Source organism: Nyctereutes procyonoides, unplaced genomic scaffold, assembly GCF_905146905.1.
Source record: "Nyctereutes procyonoides isolate TBG_1078 unplaced genomic scaffold, NYPRO_anot_genome, whole genome shotgun sequence".
Lineage (NCBI taxonomy): Eukaryota > Metazoa > Chordata > Mammalia > Carnivora > Canidae > Nyctereutes > Nyctereutes procyonoides.
The window spans coordinates 80,284,580-80,299,478 of record NW_026575146.1 but is presented as its reverse complement, the minus strand read 5'-3'; the positions used below and the strand labels follow the sequence as shown (position 1 = coordinate 80,299,478).

General features: G+C 51.0%; 2 protein-coding genes across 2 annotated transcripts; one reads left to right on the top strand and one right to left on the bottom strand.

The window, feature by feature from the left end:
* The first annotated feature begins 3 nt into the window (after positions 1 to 3).
* NFKBIB (NFKB inhibitor beta) lies at positions 4 to 10,937 on the top strand. Its single transcript, XM_055309451.1, has 6 exons — positions 4 to 249; positions 8,155 to 8,260; positions 8,340 to 8,673; positions 9,555 to 9,643; positions 9,733 to 10,005; positions 10,793 to 10,937. Exons 1-6 carry the CDS (start codon positions 71 to 73, stop codon positions 10,886 to 10,888), a joined length of 1,077 nt encoding a protein of 358 aa, XP_055165426.1. The 5' UTR covers positions 4 to 70; the 3' UTR covers positions 10,889 to 10,937.
* Positions 10,938 to 11,027: 90 nt separating this feature from the next.
* On the bottom strand, positions 11,028 to 14,869 carry CCER2 (coiled-coil glutamate rich protein 2). The gene is made up of 5 exons (XM_055310327.1): positions 13,271 to 14,869; positions 12,979 to 13,019; positions 12,740 to 12,827; positions 11,882 to 12,411; positions 11,028 to 11,354 (listed from the first exon to the last, which is right to left on the bottom strand). Exons 1-5 carry the CDS (start codon positions 13,344 to 13,346, stop codon positions 11,265 to 11,267), a joined length of 825 nt encoding a protein of 274 aa, XP_055166302.1. The 5' UTR covers positions 13,347 to 14,869; the 3' UTR covers positions 11,028 to 11,264.
* Between the last annotated feature and the right edge of the window lie 30 nt (positions 14,870 to 14,899).

The following is a 14,899-nucleotide window of genomic DNA, read 5'->3' as shown; positions in this document are numbered from 1 at the left end:
AAGCGCAGGGGCTTCAGGCAAAGCCAGCTACAGGCGGGCGACCGCTGGGGCCCCTGAGGCTTCGGGGGCCATGGCCGGGGTCGCGTGCTTGGGGAAAGCTGCGGAGGCCGACGAATGGTGCGACAGCGGCCTGGGCTCTCTGGGCCCCGACGCAGCAGCCCCCGGAGGACCGGGGCTGGGCGCCGAGCTGGGCCCGGGGTTGTCGTGGGCGCCCCTGGTCTTTGGCTACGTCACTGAGGATGGGGACACGTGAGTGAACCTTAGGCTGCCTAACGGGGCCCTAGGATCCCACCTCTGATTCCCTATTAGTCTCCTATCCCGGCTCCCTAACCTTTCACTCTTAAATCTAACTTCTGATGCTCGACTTTCTGATTTCTAACTCCTAACCTTTAGTAAAACCAATTTCCTAGCCAACTTTGACCCTAACTCCTTAATTTCTCCGACTTTCCTTTCTTGAGCTCTGCTTCATATTGCTCCACATCCCTATCCATTGATCCCCAAACTGGGTTTGATCTTCCGGACCCAAGTCCGGAGACCTTTGTTAGAGTTGTGGTCCAGACAGGCTCCTCCTCACCTCCTGCCTCCAAATAGGATCCTTGATCCTTAGCCTCCTGATGGATGCGCCTTGAACTTAGATTTCCAAAATTAATACATGACCTTGACTCTTAAGATTCTACCTTCTGAGCACCGATCTTCAGATCTTACATCCAAAGGGAAAACGTAAGCTCCATGATAGCAGGGATTGATGCCTGTTAAGTATTTGTTGAACACCACCACGTTCCAGGCACTGGTTTAGGTGCTGCGATAAAGCAGTGAGGAAAACAGACAAAAATTTCCGCTCTTGTGGAGTTTACATTCTAAGGTGCGTATGTAGACAGACAAAAGGACAGACAGGCTGACAGAAAGACAGGAAGGAAGGGAGGGAGGGAAAGAGGAGAGAGAAGGAACAAAAGAAACTAAGACGCAAAGTGAGAAAGAAGAGAAAGGAAAAGAAGAAACAAAGAAAAACGAAAAACAGTTTAAAGGAAAGGCAGAAAAATGGTGTATCTGAAGGTAGTAAGTTCTTTGGGGGAAAAATAAAGCAGGAAGACGAGGCCCGTAGAGTATCTGGGGGAGAACTCTCCAGGCAGAAGGAACCAGAGTCGTAAAGGGCCGTGAGGGATTGTCCTGGGGTTTTTTTGTGTATTTGTGTCTACTCATCCAGTCATGGTGACTAAACAGGGCTTGACCCATAAGAGGCGTGCAGGAAATATTGTTCTTTCCAAAGCCCCTGCTGAGGTTTCATTAGTTTTCTTTCTTTTTTTTTTTTTAAATTTTTTTTTATTTATTTATGATAGGCACACAGTGAGAGAGAGAGAGAGGCAGAGACATAGGCAGAGGGAGAAGCAGGTTCCATGCACCGGGAGCCCGACGTGGGATTCGATCCCGGGTCTCCAGGATCACGCCCTGGGCCAAAGGCAGGCGCCAAACCACTGCACCACCCAGGGATCCCTCATTAGTTTTCTTTATTGGTTTTTTGCTTTCTATTTCATTGATCTCTGTTTTGATTTTCATTATTGCCCTCTTCTGCTTACTTTGGGTCTAATTTTTTTTTCTTTCTTTCTCTCTCTCTTTTTTAAAGTTTCTTAAGGCGGCAGCTGAGATCATTCATTTGAGACCTTTCTTCTCTAATATTGGTGTTTCATGCTATAAATCTCCCACAGCAGTACTTTAGCAGTCTCTCACAAATTCTGATATGTTGTGTTTTCATGTTCATTTAATTCAAGATACTTTGTAATTTCCCTTTTGATTTCTTCTTTGGCCAGTGGATTATTTAAAAATATGTTATTTAGGGGCGCCTGGGTGGCTCAGTTGGTTGAGCTCAGGTTGTGTTCTCAGGATCCTGGGATGAGCCTCCCCGTTGGGCTCTGTGCTCAGTGTGGCATCTGCTTGGAATTCTCTCTCCCTCTCCCTCTGCCCTTCCTGCTTATACTCTCTCTAAAATAAATAAATAAATCTTTTAAAAAGGGGTAGGGGGCAGAGGGAGAGGGAGAGAGAAACCCAAGCAGGCTCTGTTGGGAGCCTAATGCAGGGGTAGGGGGCAGAGGGAGAGGGAGAGAGAAACCCAAGCAGGCTCTGTTGGGAGCCTAATGCAGGGGTAGGGGGCAGAGGGAGAGGGAGAGAGAAACCCAAGCAGGCTCTGTTGGGAGCCTAATGCAGGGTGTGAGATCAGGGCCTGAGCTGAAACCAAGAGTTGGTCATCCAACCCACTGTGCCACCCTGATGCCCCTAAATAAATCTTTTAAAGAAAAGAAATATGTTATTTAGTTTCCAGATATTTGGAAAGTTTTCCAAATGTCTCTCTTTTATTGATTTTTAATTTAATTCCCTTGTAGACTGAGAACATACTTTGTATGACTTGGATCCTCGTAAATTTATTGAGAATTGTTTTATGGTGCCACACATTATGCGTGCACTTGGAAAGAGTGAATATTCTGCTGTTGTTGGGTGTAGGGTTCTCTAAAAGTCAATTAGCGGTCCTATTGGTTTATCGTTTTATATATCCTTACTAATGGTTTCTGTCTCCTTGTTCTATCAATTATTGAGGAGGGGGCATTGAAATCTCCAGCAGTCATTGTGGTCATTTGTCCAAGAGTCATTTGTCTCTTGTTCTATCAGGTTTTGCTTTGTGTAATTTGATGCTCTGTTATTAGGGCACGGATATGTAGAATTATTATGTTCTTTTGCTTAGTTGACCTCTTAATCATTACAAAATAACCTTCTCGATACTTGGTAATATTTCTTGCTCTAAAGTCTAGTATGATATTAATATACTCCTGGGCAGCCCCGGTGGCCCAGCGGTTTAGCACTGCCTTCAGCCAGGGCATGATCCTGGAGATCCGGGATCGAGTCCCACATCAGGTTCCCTGCATGGAGTGTGCGTCTCCCTCTGCCTGTGTCTCTGCCTCTCTCTCTCTCTCTCTGTGAGTCTGTCATGAATAAATAAATAAAATCTTAAAAAAACACAACTCACTCCTGCTTTCTTTTGACTGACTGGTGTTAGCACGGTATATCTTTTTCCACCCTTTTATTTTAACCTATCTTTTAATACTTATATTTAAAGGGTATTACTTGTAGGGAGCATATATAGTTGGGTTTTACTTTTTTGTTCAGTCTGACAATTTCTGCCTTTTAACTGGAATGTTTAGACCATTTACATTTAGTTATTGATACAGTTATGTTTATCATCCTTTTGCTAATTTTCTACTTAACATGTCTCCTTTGTTTACCTTTTCTTCTTTTTCTGCCTTCTTTTGGAACCTGTAAACTTTGTCCCGTTGTATTCTTTTTTTTTTAAAGATTTTATTTATTTATTCATGAGAGACACGGAGAGAGAGAGAGAGAGAGAGAGAGAGAGAGAGAGAGAGAGGCAGAGACATAGGCAGAGGGAGAAGCTGGCTCCATGCAGGGAGCCCGACGTGGGACTCGATCCGGGGACTCCAGGATCACGCCCTGGGCTGAAGGCAGGCACTAAACCACTGAACCACCCAGGGATCCCCCATTGTATTATTTTGTTGGTTCATTAGCTTTATGTATTTAAAGATTTTATTTTTAAATTTTTTTATTTTGTGGGGGAGGGTCAGTGGGAAAGGGAGAGAGAATCTCAAGCCGACTCCCAGTATGGAATCCCATGCAGGGCATGATCTCACAACCCTGAGATCATGACCTGATCCAAAATCAAGAGTCAGACACTTAACTAAGCTACCCAGGCGCCCCTTAAGGTGTTTTTAAGTAATCTCTGCACCTAACATGGGGCTCGAGCTCATAACCCAAAGATCAAGAGTCGCACGCTCTACTGACTGAGCCAGCCAAAAGTCCCTGGTTTATTAGCTTTAACACTTCTGTTGATTAAGTGGTTGGCAAACTGGCCTCCAGGAAAAATCTAGCCAGCCATCTGCTTTTGTATGGCTGTAAGCTATGAATGGTATTTACATTTTTAAACGGTCGAAAAAAATCAAAAGACTATTTTGTGGCAAGTGAAAATTATTATGAGAGTCACATTTCAGACCCCACAGATGAAGTTCTGCTGGAATACTGCTTTGCTCATTCATTTACATATAGCTGGTGGCTGCTTTTATATCAACCATAACAGGAGAGCTGAGTAGGTAAAAGAGACACTAGAATCCACAAAGCGTAAAATCTTTATCTGGCCATTTACAGAAAAAGTTTGCTGACCTCTGCTTTATAGCTTATACTGTACAGCTTCAACTTATGATGGGTGTCATTTCGCATAGGGTAAAAGATAAAAGAACCTTAGAATAATATATTTCCATTTGTTCCCTCCTGGCCTTTATGTTATTGTTGTCATACAGTTTAGTTTCACGTGTGTTATAAACTCCACCATACATTGTTAGTAGTTTTGTTTAAACAAACACTCAACTATTTTTTTTCAAATTACCTTCTAAAGAGACTTGTATAAAAAAAAAAGAGACATAACGAGAAAAAATCTTCCAGATTTACCCACATAGTTGTTATTTTCAATGTTTGCTATTTATGTGTATAGGCCCATATTGCTGTGGGATGTCATTTTCATTTTGCTTGCAGGTTTCCTTTAACCTTTCTTTGGCGACAACTTATCGTCTGCTGGCGATAAGTTCCTTCGGCTTTTGTATATCTGAAAACATCATTATTTTGTCTTTGTTTTTGAAAGATATTTTTGCTGGGTTAAGGACTTCTAGGTTGGGGGCACTTGGGTGGCTCCCTTGGTTAAGCATCTGCCTCCTGTTCAGGACCCTGGGATTGAGCCCCAGATCAGGCTCCCTGCTCAGCATGGAGGAGTTTGCTTCTCCTCCTTCTAACCCTCTTCCTACTCTCTCACTCACTCACTCTCTCTCTCTCTTTCTCTCAAGTAAAATCTTTAAAAAAAATCTAGGTTGAGGGATGTCTGGGTGGCTCAGGCAGTGAAGCATCTGACTCTTGATCTCAGCTCAGGTCTTGATCTCAGGATTGAGTGTAAGCCCTGTGTTGGGCTCCATGCCCAGCATGGAGCCTACTTAAAAAAAACAAAAAACAAAAAACAAATCCTAGGTTGAGTGTCTTTGAATACTTGAAAGGTATTGCCTCAATCTGTTCCCCTGTCTAATTTCCTATATGACATCCACTGTCATCCTTATTTTTATTTTTCTATAAAGTATCTTTTTCTCTCCAGCTGCTTTTGATATTTTTATATTAAAAAAAATTATTTAAAAAGATTTATTTATTTTAGAGAAAGAGCAAGTGAGTACATAAGTGCGAGGGAGGGGCAAAGAGAGAGGCAGAGAATCCCAAGCAGACTCCATGCTGATTGTGGGGCCCAAGTGGGGCTTGATCTCATAACCTAAGGTGAAACCAAGAGTTGGACCCTTAACCAACTGAGCCACCCCGGCACCACTGAGATTTTTATCTTTACCGTTGGGGTTTTGAACCAGATTTTTATGTTGGGCTTTGGTATAGTTTTCCTAATATTTCTTGTTCTTGGGAGTCATTGAGCTTCTTGGATCTGTGAGTTTATAGTTTCATAAGTTTGGAAAATTTTCTAGACATTATTTCTTCAAATATTTTTTCTATCCCCCACATCATTTAGGGACTTAGTTTCAAATATTAGGGACTCCTGTGTGGCTCAGGGTTGAGTGGTTGAGTGTCTCCCTTCAGCTCAGGGCGTGATCCTGGAGTCCCGGGATCAAGTTCCGAATCAGGGTCCCTGTAGGGAGCCTGCTTCTCCCTCTGCCTGTGTCTCTGCCTCTCTCTGTTCTCTAAAGAATAAAGAAATAAAATCTTAAAAGGAAAAAAGTTTCAAATATTGTTAGGCTGCTTGAAGTTGTTCCATAGCTCACTGATGTTCCTTTCATTTTAAAATAGTCTCTTTTGAGGGTGCCCAGCTGGCTCAGTCATTGGAGTGTGAGACTCTTGATCTTGGGGTCGTGAGTTCAAGCCCCATGTTGAGTGTAGAGATGACTTAAACATAAAAAAGAAATTTAAAAAATTCTCTTTGTGTTTCATTTTAGATAGTTCCTATCACAAAGTCATTCGGTAATTTTTTCTTCTATTTTATTTATTTATTTATTTATTTATTTATTTATTTATTTATAAAAATTTTTATTTATTTATGATAGTCACACACAGAGAGAGAGAGAGGGGCGGAGACACAGGCTGAGGGAGAAGCAGGCTCCATGCACCGGGAGCCCGATGTGGGATTCGATCCCAGGTCTCCAGGATCGCGCCCTGGGCCAAAGGCAGGCGCTAAACCGCTGCGCCACCCAGGGATCCCTATATTATTTATTTTTTTATATTTTTTTATTTATTCATGAGAGACACAGAGACATAGGCAGAGACAGAAGCAAGCTCCCTGTGGGGAGCCTGTTGTGGGATTCAATCTTGTGACCCCAGGATCACCACCTGATCAACCACAGCGCCACCTAGGCCTTCCCTCTTCTGCATTGTTTAATATCTGCTAATCCTGTCCAGTGTATTTTTCGTTTCAGATGCTCTAGTTTTCATCTCTAGGAGTTTGATTTGAGTCTTTGGCTCCTATCACCCATGTCTCTACTTAACTTTTGGAATGTATGAGAGTCACTTACAATGAACTCTTTTAATGGTCTTGTTTGCGGATTCAAACACCTGGGTCATTTCTGGGTCAGTTTCAACTGATTGATTATTCTCATTGTGGATCATGTTTTTCTGCTTCTTTTCCTACCTTGTAATCTTTGAATAGATGCCAAACATTGTGAACTTTACCTTGTTAGTCTGGCCAGTTGTGTATCTATCTTTCTTTCTTTCTTTCTTTCTTTCTTTCTTTCTTTCTTTCTTTCTTTCTTTCTTTCTTTCAGATTTTATTTATTCATGAGAGACACAGAGAGAGGCAGAGACATAGGCAGAGGGAGAAGCAGGCTCCCTGCGGGGACTGTGATGCGGGACTCGATCCCAGGACCTGGGATCACAACCTGAGTCGAAGGCAGATGCTGAATCACTGAGCCACCCAGGTGCCCCTATGTTCCTATAAATATTCTTGAATGTTGCTTTGGGATGCAGTTAAACTACTTTTAAGTAGTTTGATCCTTCTGGGTTTTGCTCTTGTGATTTGTTAGGTGGGTCTGAGCAGTGCTCTATCTAGGGTTTATTACTACCCACTACTGAGGTAAGACCTTCTAGAGCCTTCTACCCAATGTCCTGTATTTTAGGGGTTTTTCCTAGTCTCACTGGTGGCAACAGGCACTATTCCTGAACCCCTGTGAGCAATGGGCACATTTCCCTAATTTGTTTATATGGTTTCTTCCCCAGACAGGGGTAGTTTCTCCATATCGGTGCACTGATCAGTCTTCTCCTAAATCCTCTAGAGGTCCCTCTGCAAATCTCCAGCGTCTTTCCCTGTTCAGGTCTCTCCTCTTAGGTTCTCTGTCGTTTGACTCCCCCTGCCTTGCTGTCCCCAGACCCAGCTCCATCTCATTCATATGCAGATGGCCAGAACCCTGCCTGGGTTTGCCCTCTCTATGCCATGTCTTCTCTCAAGATAAGAAATGTGGCAATCTGTCACAGGTCTCACCTCACTTTGTGTCCTGTGTCTTAAGGATCACTGTCATTCATTGCATGAGGACCAGTGTCTGGAAAACTGTTGCTTCCTACACAGCAGTTTGTCTGTTTTTTTGTTGTTGTTGTTATTGATTCAGAGGGGAGGGAAATCTGGTCCCTGCTATTTCATCTTGGGAGGAAGTAGAAGTCCCACTTAATAAACACCAATTAATCAAATGTGCTGAATTAATTCCGACCTGACCCTCCTAGATTCTTGACAGTTGGTTGCAGGATTGTGGTCATAGGGCTTAGCACACAGGAGGTGCTCCAAGTTTGTTGAATGAAGGAATATAGGAGTACTTGATGACTACTTTTTTTTTCTTTTTAAAAGATTTATTGATTTATTTTATGGAGAGGGAGCGCGCCATGAGTGGGAGGGGCAGAGGAAGAGTGAGAGAGAATCTCAAGCAGACACTGTGTTGAGCACAGAGCTTGACGTGGGGCTTGATCGCAATGACCCTGAGATCATGACCTGAGCCGAAACTAAGAGTCAGATGCTTAACCCACTGAACCACCTAGGCATTCCAGGAGTACTTGACCTCTGACCTCTGCTCCTGTCTTTGTCTTCAGGGCACTGCACTTAGCAGTGATTCATCAGCATGAGCCCTTCCTGGATTTCCTCCTAGGCTTCGCGGCTGGCACTGAGTACCTGGACCTGCAGAATGACCTGGGCCAGGTGAGCCACCTGGGGACAGTACAGGGCTTGGGACTAGGTTCTCAGTGCAACCCCTAATCCCTGCCCTCTGCTCCTGCAGACAGCCCTTCACCTGGCAGCCATCCTGGGGGAGGCCTCCGCAGTGGAAAAGTTGTATGCGGCGGGTGCCGGGTTGCACATAGCGGAGCGTGGGGGCCACACAGCGCTGCACCTGGCCTGCCGCATGAGGGCACATGCCTGTGCTCGTGTGCTACTCCAGCCCCGTCCCCGGTGCTCCAGGGGAACCCCCAACACCTACCTCGCTCAGGGCCCTGACCGTACCTCTGACACCGACCACCCGCCTGTTGCCTCGTACCCTGAACCTGACTCGGAGAAGGAAGATGAAGAGAGTGAGGAGGATTGGAAGCTACAGTTAGAGGCTGAAAACTACGAGGGTGAGGGCTTCTGGTCACTGGGCAGGGCTTGGATGCCCGGGCAGAGAGAGAGCACTGGGCTCTAGGCTCAATTCTCCTGAGTCAAGACCCAGGCCCTTGGGAAATAATACTGAGGCTCCAGGGACCCAGGCACTGGAGAACACGTCCCCTCTGAGGCCCCAGATTACTGAGAATCAGTCACATGGGACTCAGGCCCCAGATCACTTGGGACCCAGTCCTGTCACCTGCAGGCCTAGAACTACTAAGATCTAGTTGTTGGGTTCAGGTTCCCCAGCTGGAAGGCACAGCTCACTCTGGATCTCGCCCCCTCCCACCAACCACAGGTCCTAGCCTACCCAGGATGAGGGATCTTAAGGCTCAGATTCCCAGAGATTGACACTAGGTTCAGGGACAGCCCTCGGCCCATCTACCTGGGGCCTTGGCATCTGAATCTTAGCTCCCCCACCTCTAGGCCCAACTACCTGCACCAGGTCCCTTCCTGAGATCACCCAGGACCCAGTGTTCAAGGCCTACTCCTTCCTCTAAAGTCACACACAGGCCCTTGAACTACTCAGGACCCAGGAATTTGGGGTCTAGATCTTTTGTGAGATAAAGATCAGAGACTCAGTCTCCTGGTCCCAAGATCCAGGCTTCCTGTCCAAAGCCCCTAGGTTCTTCACCCATAAGCCCCAGACTTTCCACAAGCCAGGCTTTACACTGCCAGCAGGTTCCAGAACACCAAGACTTAGGCATTGGGGTGCATTTGCCTCTTTGACATACCCAGGAATTCAGGGGCTGGACCCCAGACTCAGTCCCCTCAGGCCATGGTGTTCTCCTCTGGGAGCTTGGCATTTGGGGCCCAGGCCCCTGACCCACATCACGTGATACCACTCCGTCCACAGGCCATACCCCACTTCACGTGGCCGTCATCCACAAAGATGCAGAGATGGTGCGGCTGCTCCGGGAGGCTGGAGCGGACCTCAATAAACCGGTGAGCAGCCCTAGGGAGAGGGTGTGGCTGGGAGGGTTGTGCTCCGGAGTGGGGCAGGGCCCCCTTGACCTCTCCGCTGCCCCTTGCAGGAGCCCACGTGTGGCCGGAGCCCCCTGCACTTGGCAGTGGAGGCCCAAGCAGCCGATGTGCTGGAGCTTCTCCTGAGGGCCGGTGCCGACCCTGCTGCCCGCATGTACGGTGGCCGCACCCCACTGGGCAGTGCCACGCTCCGGCCCAACCCCATCCTCGCCCGTCTTCTCCGTGCACATGGAGCCCCTGAGCCTGAGGACGAGGACGACAGGCCTGGCCCCTGCAGCAGCAGCAGCAGCAGCAGTAGCGACAGTGACAGCGGGGACGAGGGCGTGAGTCAGGAGGAAAGACCGGGTGGCTCAGCAGGGGGGTCAGGGTAAACAAGTGGGTGGGCAGGGGTGAAAAGAGAAGTTAGGCAGTGTACTGAGACCGACCTTGGGCCGCTGTGATCAGAGAATGCAGGCAGAAGTCCGGGGTGACCTGGACGGGGTGGTGGGGAGAATGTGGGGAGCCATGGCTTGAGCAACGGCGGAGGGAGAACTCAGGCAGGCAGAGTTAGAGAATGAGACCACGGTCCGAGGGACCCGTGATGGCAGTGAGCAGCAGCGGTGGCTGAGAGTGTTGGGAGTGACTTCCCGGAGCAAGAGATGGAGGACTGAGGCTGTGGGAAGGTGACCTCGGGCAGCAGTGGTTCCGACGCTGGCAGCAGTGGGGAAGGACCTTCGCCAGCAGGGAGGAGGCTGTGTGGGGGAAGCCAGGCGGCAGAGATGCTGTGTTGGGCAGGGGATGAGGCTGGGTAGTGGGGGGGGGGTGAGGAGGGTGAGGAATCTGGGTAGAAGCAGATGGAGGGGGCAGAGGAAGGAGACCCCAGTGGCTGTGGCTGCCGAAGACGCCACGAAGCAGCAGGGCCGGAGCCCAAGCAGGAGCCCAAGCAGTGGCAGGTGGTGGGAGAAAGCAGATGACCTTGAATGTGGCGGTTGGAAAACCAGGAGTGGGGAATTTGCGTGGGGGAACTTGGGTGTCACCAGAAGACCCAGTTGTCGGGGCGGGTGGAAGAAGCTGGACAGCCGGTGTGGTGACAGCCGCCTGAGCCCCTGTGCCTGCCCCCTCTGCCCCCAGGATGAATACGACGACATCGTGGTTCACAGTGGCCGGAGCCAAAGCCGGCTCCCTCCCACCCCAGCCTCAAAACCTCTCCCCGATGACCCCGTCTGACCTAATTGTTAATAGAATCTCCAGTTTAATAAAATCCCAGTTCTGACAACCCGAGACTAGACTGACTGTCGCCGTCGCGGTCCTCCGGTTTATTCCCGGGTCCCCGTCCCTCCAAAATCAAGTGCCACACAAGCCTCAGTGGTTTTCTTTGTGCTTTATCCACACAGAAGGGTTGGAGTGGGTTACATGGGTGGCCGGGTATGTCCTGAGTCAGCATGAGGCCAGCCGCTCTCCCCAGCTTAGACTCGGCCCCTTGAGCCCACTTGCATGGCACACCCTTCTCCCCATGGGCATGGAGTGGGCTGGTAGGTGAACTTTGGGGGTCCATAGTCCTAGGCCATAGGGTGGGCCAGGAAGGAGGCCATGAAGTCGGGGGTCATCCCTCCCTCCTGATCTCCTCCCCCAGAATCTCAGTTGCCTTCTTGAGCTCGTCTCTCACATGCTCCAGCCGCTCCATGTCATGCTCCTGGTGGGATCAGAAATGGATTGATCAGCACCCACCTCCAAGGGCGGGCCACCTCAGTAGTCACCCCTGAATGTGAGCCATGTCAGTTTGCACAACAGTGATCATCCTGGTCACTGTGGACCACGATGGGGACCTTGGCGGAAGAGTTACGTTGGCCAACGTGCCCAGCAGCGCGGTTCGTGTGCGTGTGGACTGTCTAGCCAACGGCAACGGATAGGACAAGTAAACTTGGATGCCGTGACCCTTCTGTGAGGTGCTGGCCATTTGGGCTACTGCCACCAATCATGGGGACATCCTATTTTCCGTGACCCAGCAATGGTGGCCATCTGGGAAGTGATGTCAGCATGGAAGCCATCTCGGTCAAGCAGAGGCCTCGCTCGGCTCTTGCTGCCTAGTCCTGGTGTCAGTCCTGGTCACTACAATCCATTTGTGGTGGGTAGTGGTCATGGCCCAACACTGGTACGGGGTTGGTAGCAATCCACTGGCTGTTGGGTCCACCCCACTTGCCCATCGCCGCCTCCACTCACCTCCTTTTCCGAAGCCTCTTCCTTCTCCTGCTTGGGCTCAGCTTCCGGCTGGTGGAGGTGGTGGTGGTGCGGCGAGTCCTCGTGCATCTCTCCACCCGCCTCAGCCCCCTGCCACAGACTGCGGCCCCCGCCTAGCACCTGCAGGCCCTTCTCTTCTGCCTCAAACTGGGCTGTCTCCTCGTCACTGGCCTGCTCTGCCACTCGCTTTTGGGGGCCCCCTCTGCCCTCTAGGCGCTGCTTCCACAGGCCTTCAAAGGATTCCGTGTGCCCCCTCTTCTTCCTTTTCTCCTCCTCCTCCTCCTCTTCCTCTTCCTCGTTGTCCTCTTCCTGGCGGAGCCGGCTCTGAAGCTGCTCATGGATGGTCTGTTCCCGCACCTCGGACTTGTGGGCCCTTTCTGCGGCCTCCTCTTCCTCATCCCTCATCTCCTGGCTGGACCTCGTCTTCCCAGCCTCTTGCTTCTTGAAATCCTCAACCAGTAGTGCTTTCTCTTTGCTGGACACACAGCCATAGGGCTCTGTCTCACACATCTCTGGTGGAAGAGAGGGTGCTCTCTGTGCAGCAAATTGGGGGAACTGAGACCTGGAGGGGTTCTGGGGTCTGCCCAAAGTCCCACAGTGGGGCTGCCCAAAACTGGGAGAGGAGGGTCAGGTCTGGGCCACACTCTCTGCCCCCATCCTGCACCACTGCAGGGATCCCCGAGGGTGGGTCTGGAGGCCAGGCTGGACACTGCGCAGTGCTATGCCAGTCCAGGCAAGCGGACTCTGGGATGAGACACCCCTTCCTCCAGGAAGCTCTGGCCCAAACCCTGGGTGGGGTGGGGACTTCCCAAGAGGAACTGGGGCCTGGGCCCCCCTTACCTTTGTGGAGGAGAGCTGTGCAGGGGCTTCTCTGGGCCTGGCCCAGTGTCAGCACTTCTGTGACCACCTCTGCCAGACAGCGGGTCAGCTGGGGGTGAAGGGTCAAAGGGGAGGTTGAGGGCAGGGCAGATGGGGGTAATGAGAGCAGCAGGAGGTTTGGAGGGGAGATGATCATGGAAGTTGGTCAGGGTGGGCCAGGGTGTGGGGGAGATGAGGCAGGGCAAGGGGTCTGCACTCACCTCTTCCTTGGAGGGTCTTGGCGCCAATGGAGCAGCGGTGGCTGTGGAGGAAGGAGATGGGTGCTGGGCTGGGACCCCCGGGCGCTGTCCTCGGTGCTGATCTCAGCTCCAAGATGCATCCTATTACTCCCCTGTAGCCTACCTGCCAGGTGTTCCCTCCCCACCTGGAAGCTCAGCCCATGAAGTCTCTGGTCCGACCCCAATGGGTGCCCCGTCCCCCCCCCCACCGGTTCCCTGAGTCCCTCGTCCTTGACAGGTCTCAGAAGTGCCCTCTCCAGTTTCTGGCACTTACCTGCCCCCAGCAGCAGCGCCAGCAGCAGGGGCAGTGGCAGCGGGAGCAGCACGGAGGTGGGCCCGCGGCGTTGCATGGTGGGGCGTCCGGACCTCGGTGCTCGGTGCTGTGCTGGACGGTAGGGCAGCTGCTTATAACCCAGGCCTGTGGCCCCGCAGGGGAGGAAGTGACGTCACCACTGCCCCTTCCCTGCCTGTGGCAGGGTGACAGCTGCAGGGCGGCCACCTGCACAAGACCCTCAATTATTCATGGGGACCCACGTCCTGCACCCGCTCCGCTCCAGATAATGGCCCCTTAGTGCCAGCAGGGAGGGAGGGTGTGTCCACCAGGCAGACACGGTCTGATGGGCTTAAGGCTGCACTGGGAGGCTGACTTGGGTTCGAATCCAGCGGCGCCGCTTAACAGGTAGACTCAGGCAATTCCTCTTCTTTGGCCGCTTCCTCATCTGCAAACCTGGGCCTTGTAAACCTACTTCCTCTGAGGTGGTGGCTGGACTCTGCCTGAATCCCTGCTCCACGACTACCAGCTGCGTGGCCCTGGGAGAACCGCCCAACCTCTCTAGGATTGGTTGCATCCTTTGTGAAATTGGCCTGGTGACCCCCCTCCTCCAGGTGAGGCTTGGCAGGAGGTGAGGAGTGCGTAAGGTAATTTAGACAGCGCCCAGCACCTTCAGGTCAGTGCTTTTTATTGAGCACCTACTATATGCCCAGCCCTCTTCCAAAGCTGGGGGCTCCAGCAGTGAACAAACTGGCCAAGCTCCCTGTGCTTGTGGAGCAGACACAACACTCAAACAGCCTAAGGAAGGAGGAAATGGCCGCAGACTCCTGCATCACGAGTGCTAGGGGATTTACTTTGGCTGGTCAGGGAAGTCCTCTTTGAGGAGGATATTTGGGCCAAGGCCTGAGTGATCAAATGGAGGCATTCGCACAAGATTGAGGGAAAGAGTAGCCAGCGGAGGCACTGCCAAGTGCACGGGTCTGAGTCAGGAACAATTCTGCAGAGTTAGAAAGGCCAGACCAGAGCACAACAAGAAGTGGGCTGAAGTGGAAGGCAGGGGGCAGATCAGGTGGGGCTTTGTGGATCACGGGGACAAGTGTCCTTTCCCCTGAGTGAGATGGAGCAACATGAGGGCTCTGGGCAGGGGAGGGGCGTGACCCAACACAGGGGTCCCACAGGGTCTGCTCTGGCTTTGTGTGGGGCCCAGGGAGCAGGGCAGTGAAGTGGCTGCTGTGCCTCTGAGTCACAGCGGACGGGCCCAGGGAGGGACCAGGAAGGAGAGAGGAAGGGTGGTTTCTGGAAATATTGTGAAGAAGGAGCTGCCAGGGTCTGCTGAAGGAAGGACTGACATCGGCGTGAGGGGAGCTGGTCCCGGGCCAGGGCGAGTTCCAGCTTCACTGAGTCTGTGTTGCCTACTGGACCCTTCCCTGCCACTGGGAATGGAGGGGTGAGGCTGAAACTGGGGTCAGTGCAAGGTGCCTCCTGTCCTAGAGTCAGGGGAGAGGACTTGGCCTCTCAGTTCTGGCGGTGGCCTCTAAGTTGCCCTCCCTGTGCTCTGGGGGTTGCTGGGGGTTCCTGGCCACGGTCCCCGCAGCCACAGACCCTGGGGCGGTCTGGCACCTCTGCCCAGCT

Coding starts and splice junctions, on each gene's coding strand:
- NFKBIB (XM_055309451.1), top strand. CDS start 71: ATGGCCGGGGTCGCGTGCTTGGGGAAAGCTGCGGAGGCCGACGAATGG. Junction 8,261..8,339: donor TGCAGAATGACCTGGGCCAG/GTGAGCCACCTG, acceptor CTGCTCCTGCAG/ACAGCCCTTCACCTGGCAGC. Junction 9,644..9,732: donor GAGCGGACCTCAATAAACCG/GTGAGCAGCCCT, acceptor TGCCCCTTGCAG/GAGCCCACGTGTGGCCGGAG.
- CCER2 (XM_055310327.1), bottom strand. CDS start 13,346: ATGCAACGCCGCGGGCCCACCTCCGTGCTGCTCCCGCTGCCACTGCCC. Junction 12,828..12,978: donor CAAGACCCTCCAAGGAAGAG/GTGAGTGCAGAC, acceptor CTTCACCCCCAG/CTGACCCGCTGTCTGGCAGA. Junction 12,412..12,739: donor CACAGCTCTCCTCCACAAAG/GTAAGGGGGGCC, acceptor CTCTTCCACCAG/AGATGTGTGAGACAGAGCCC.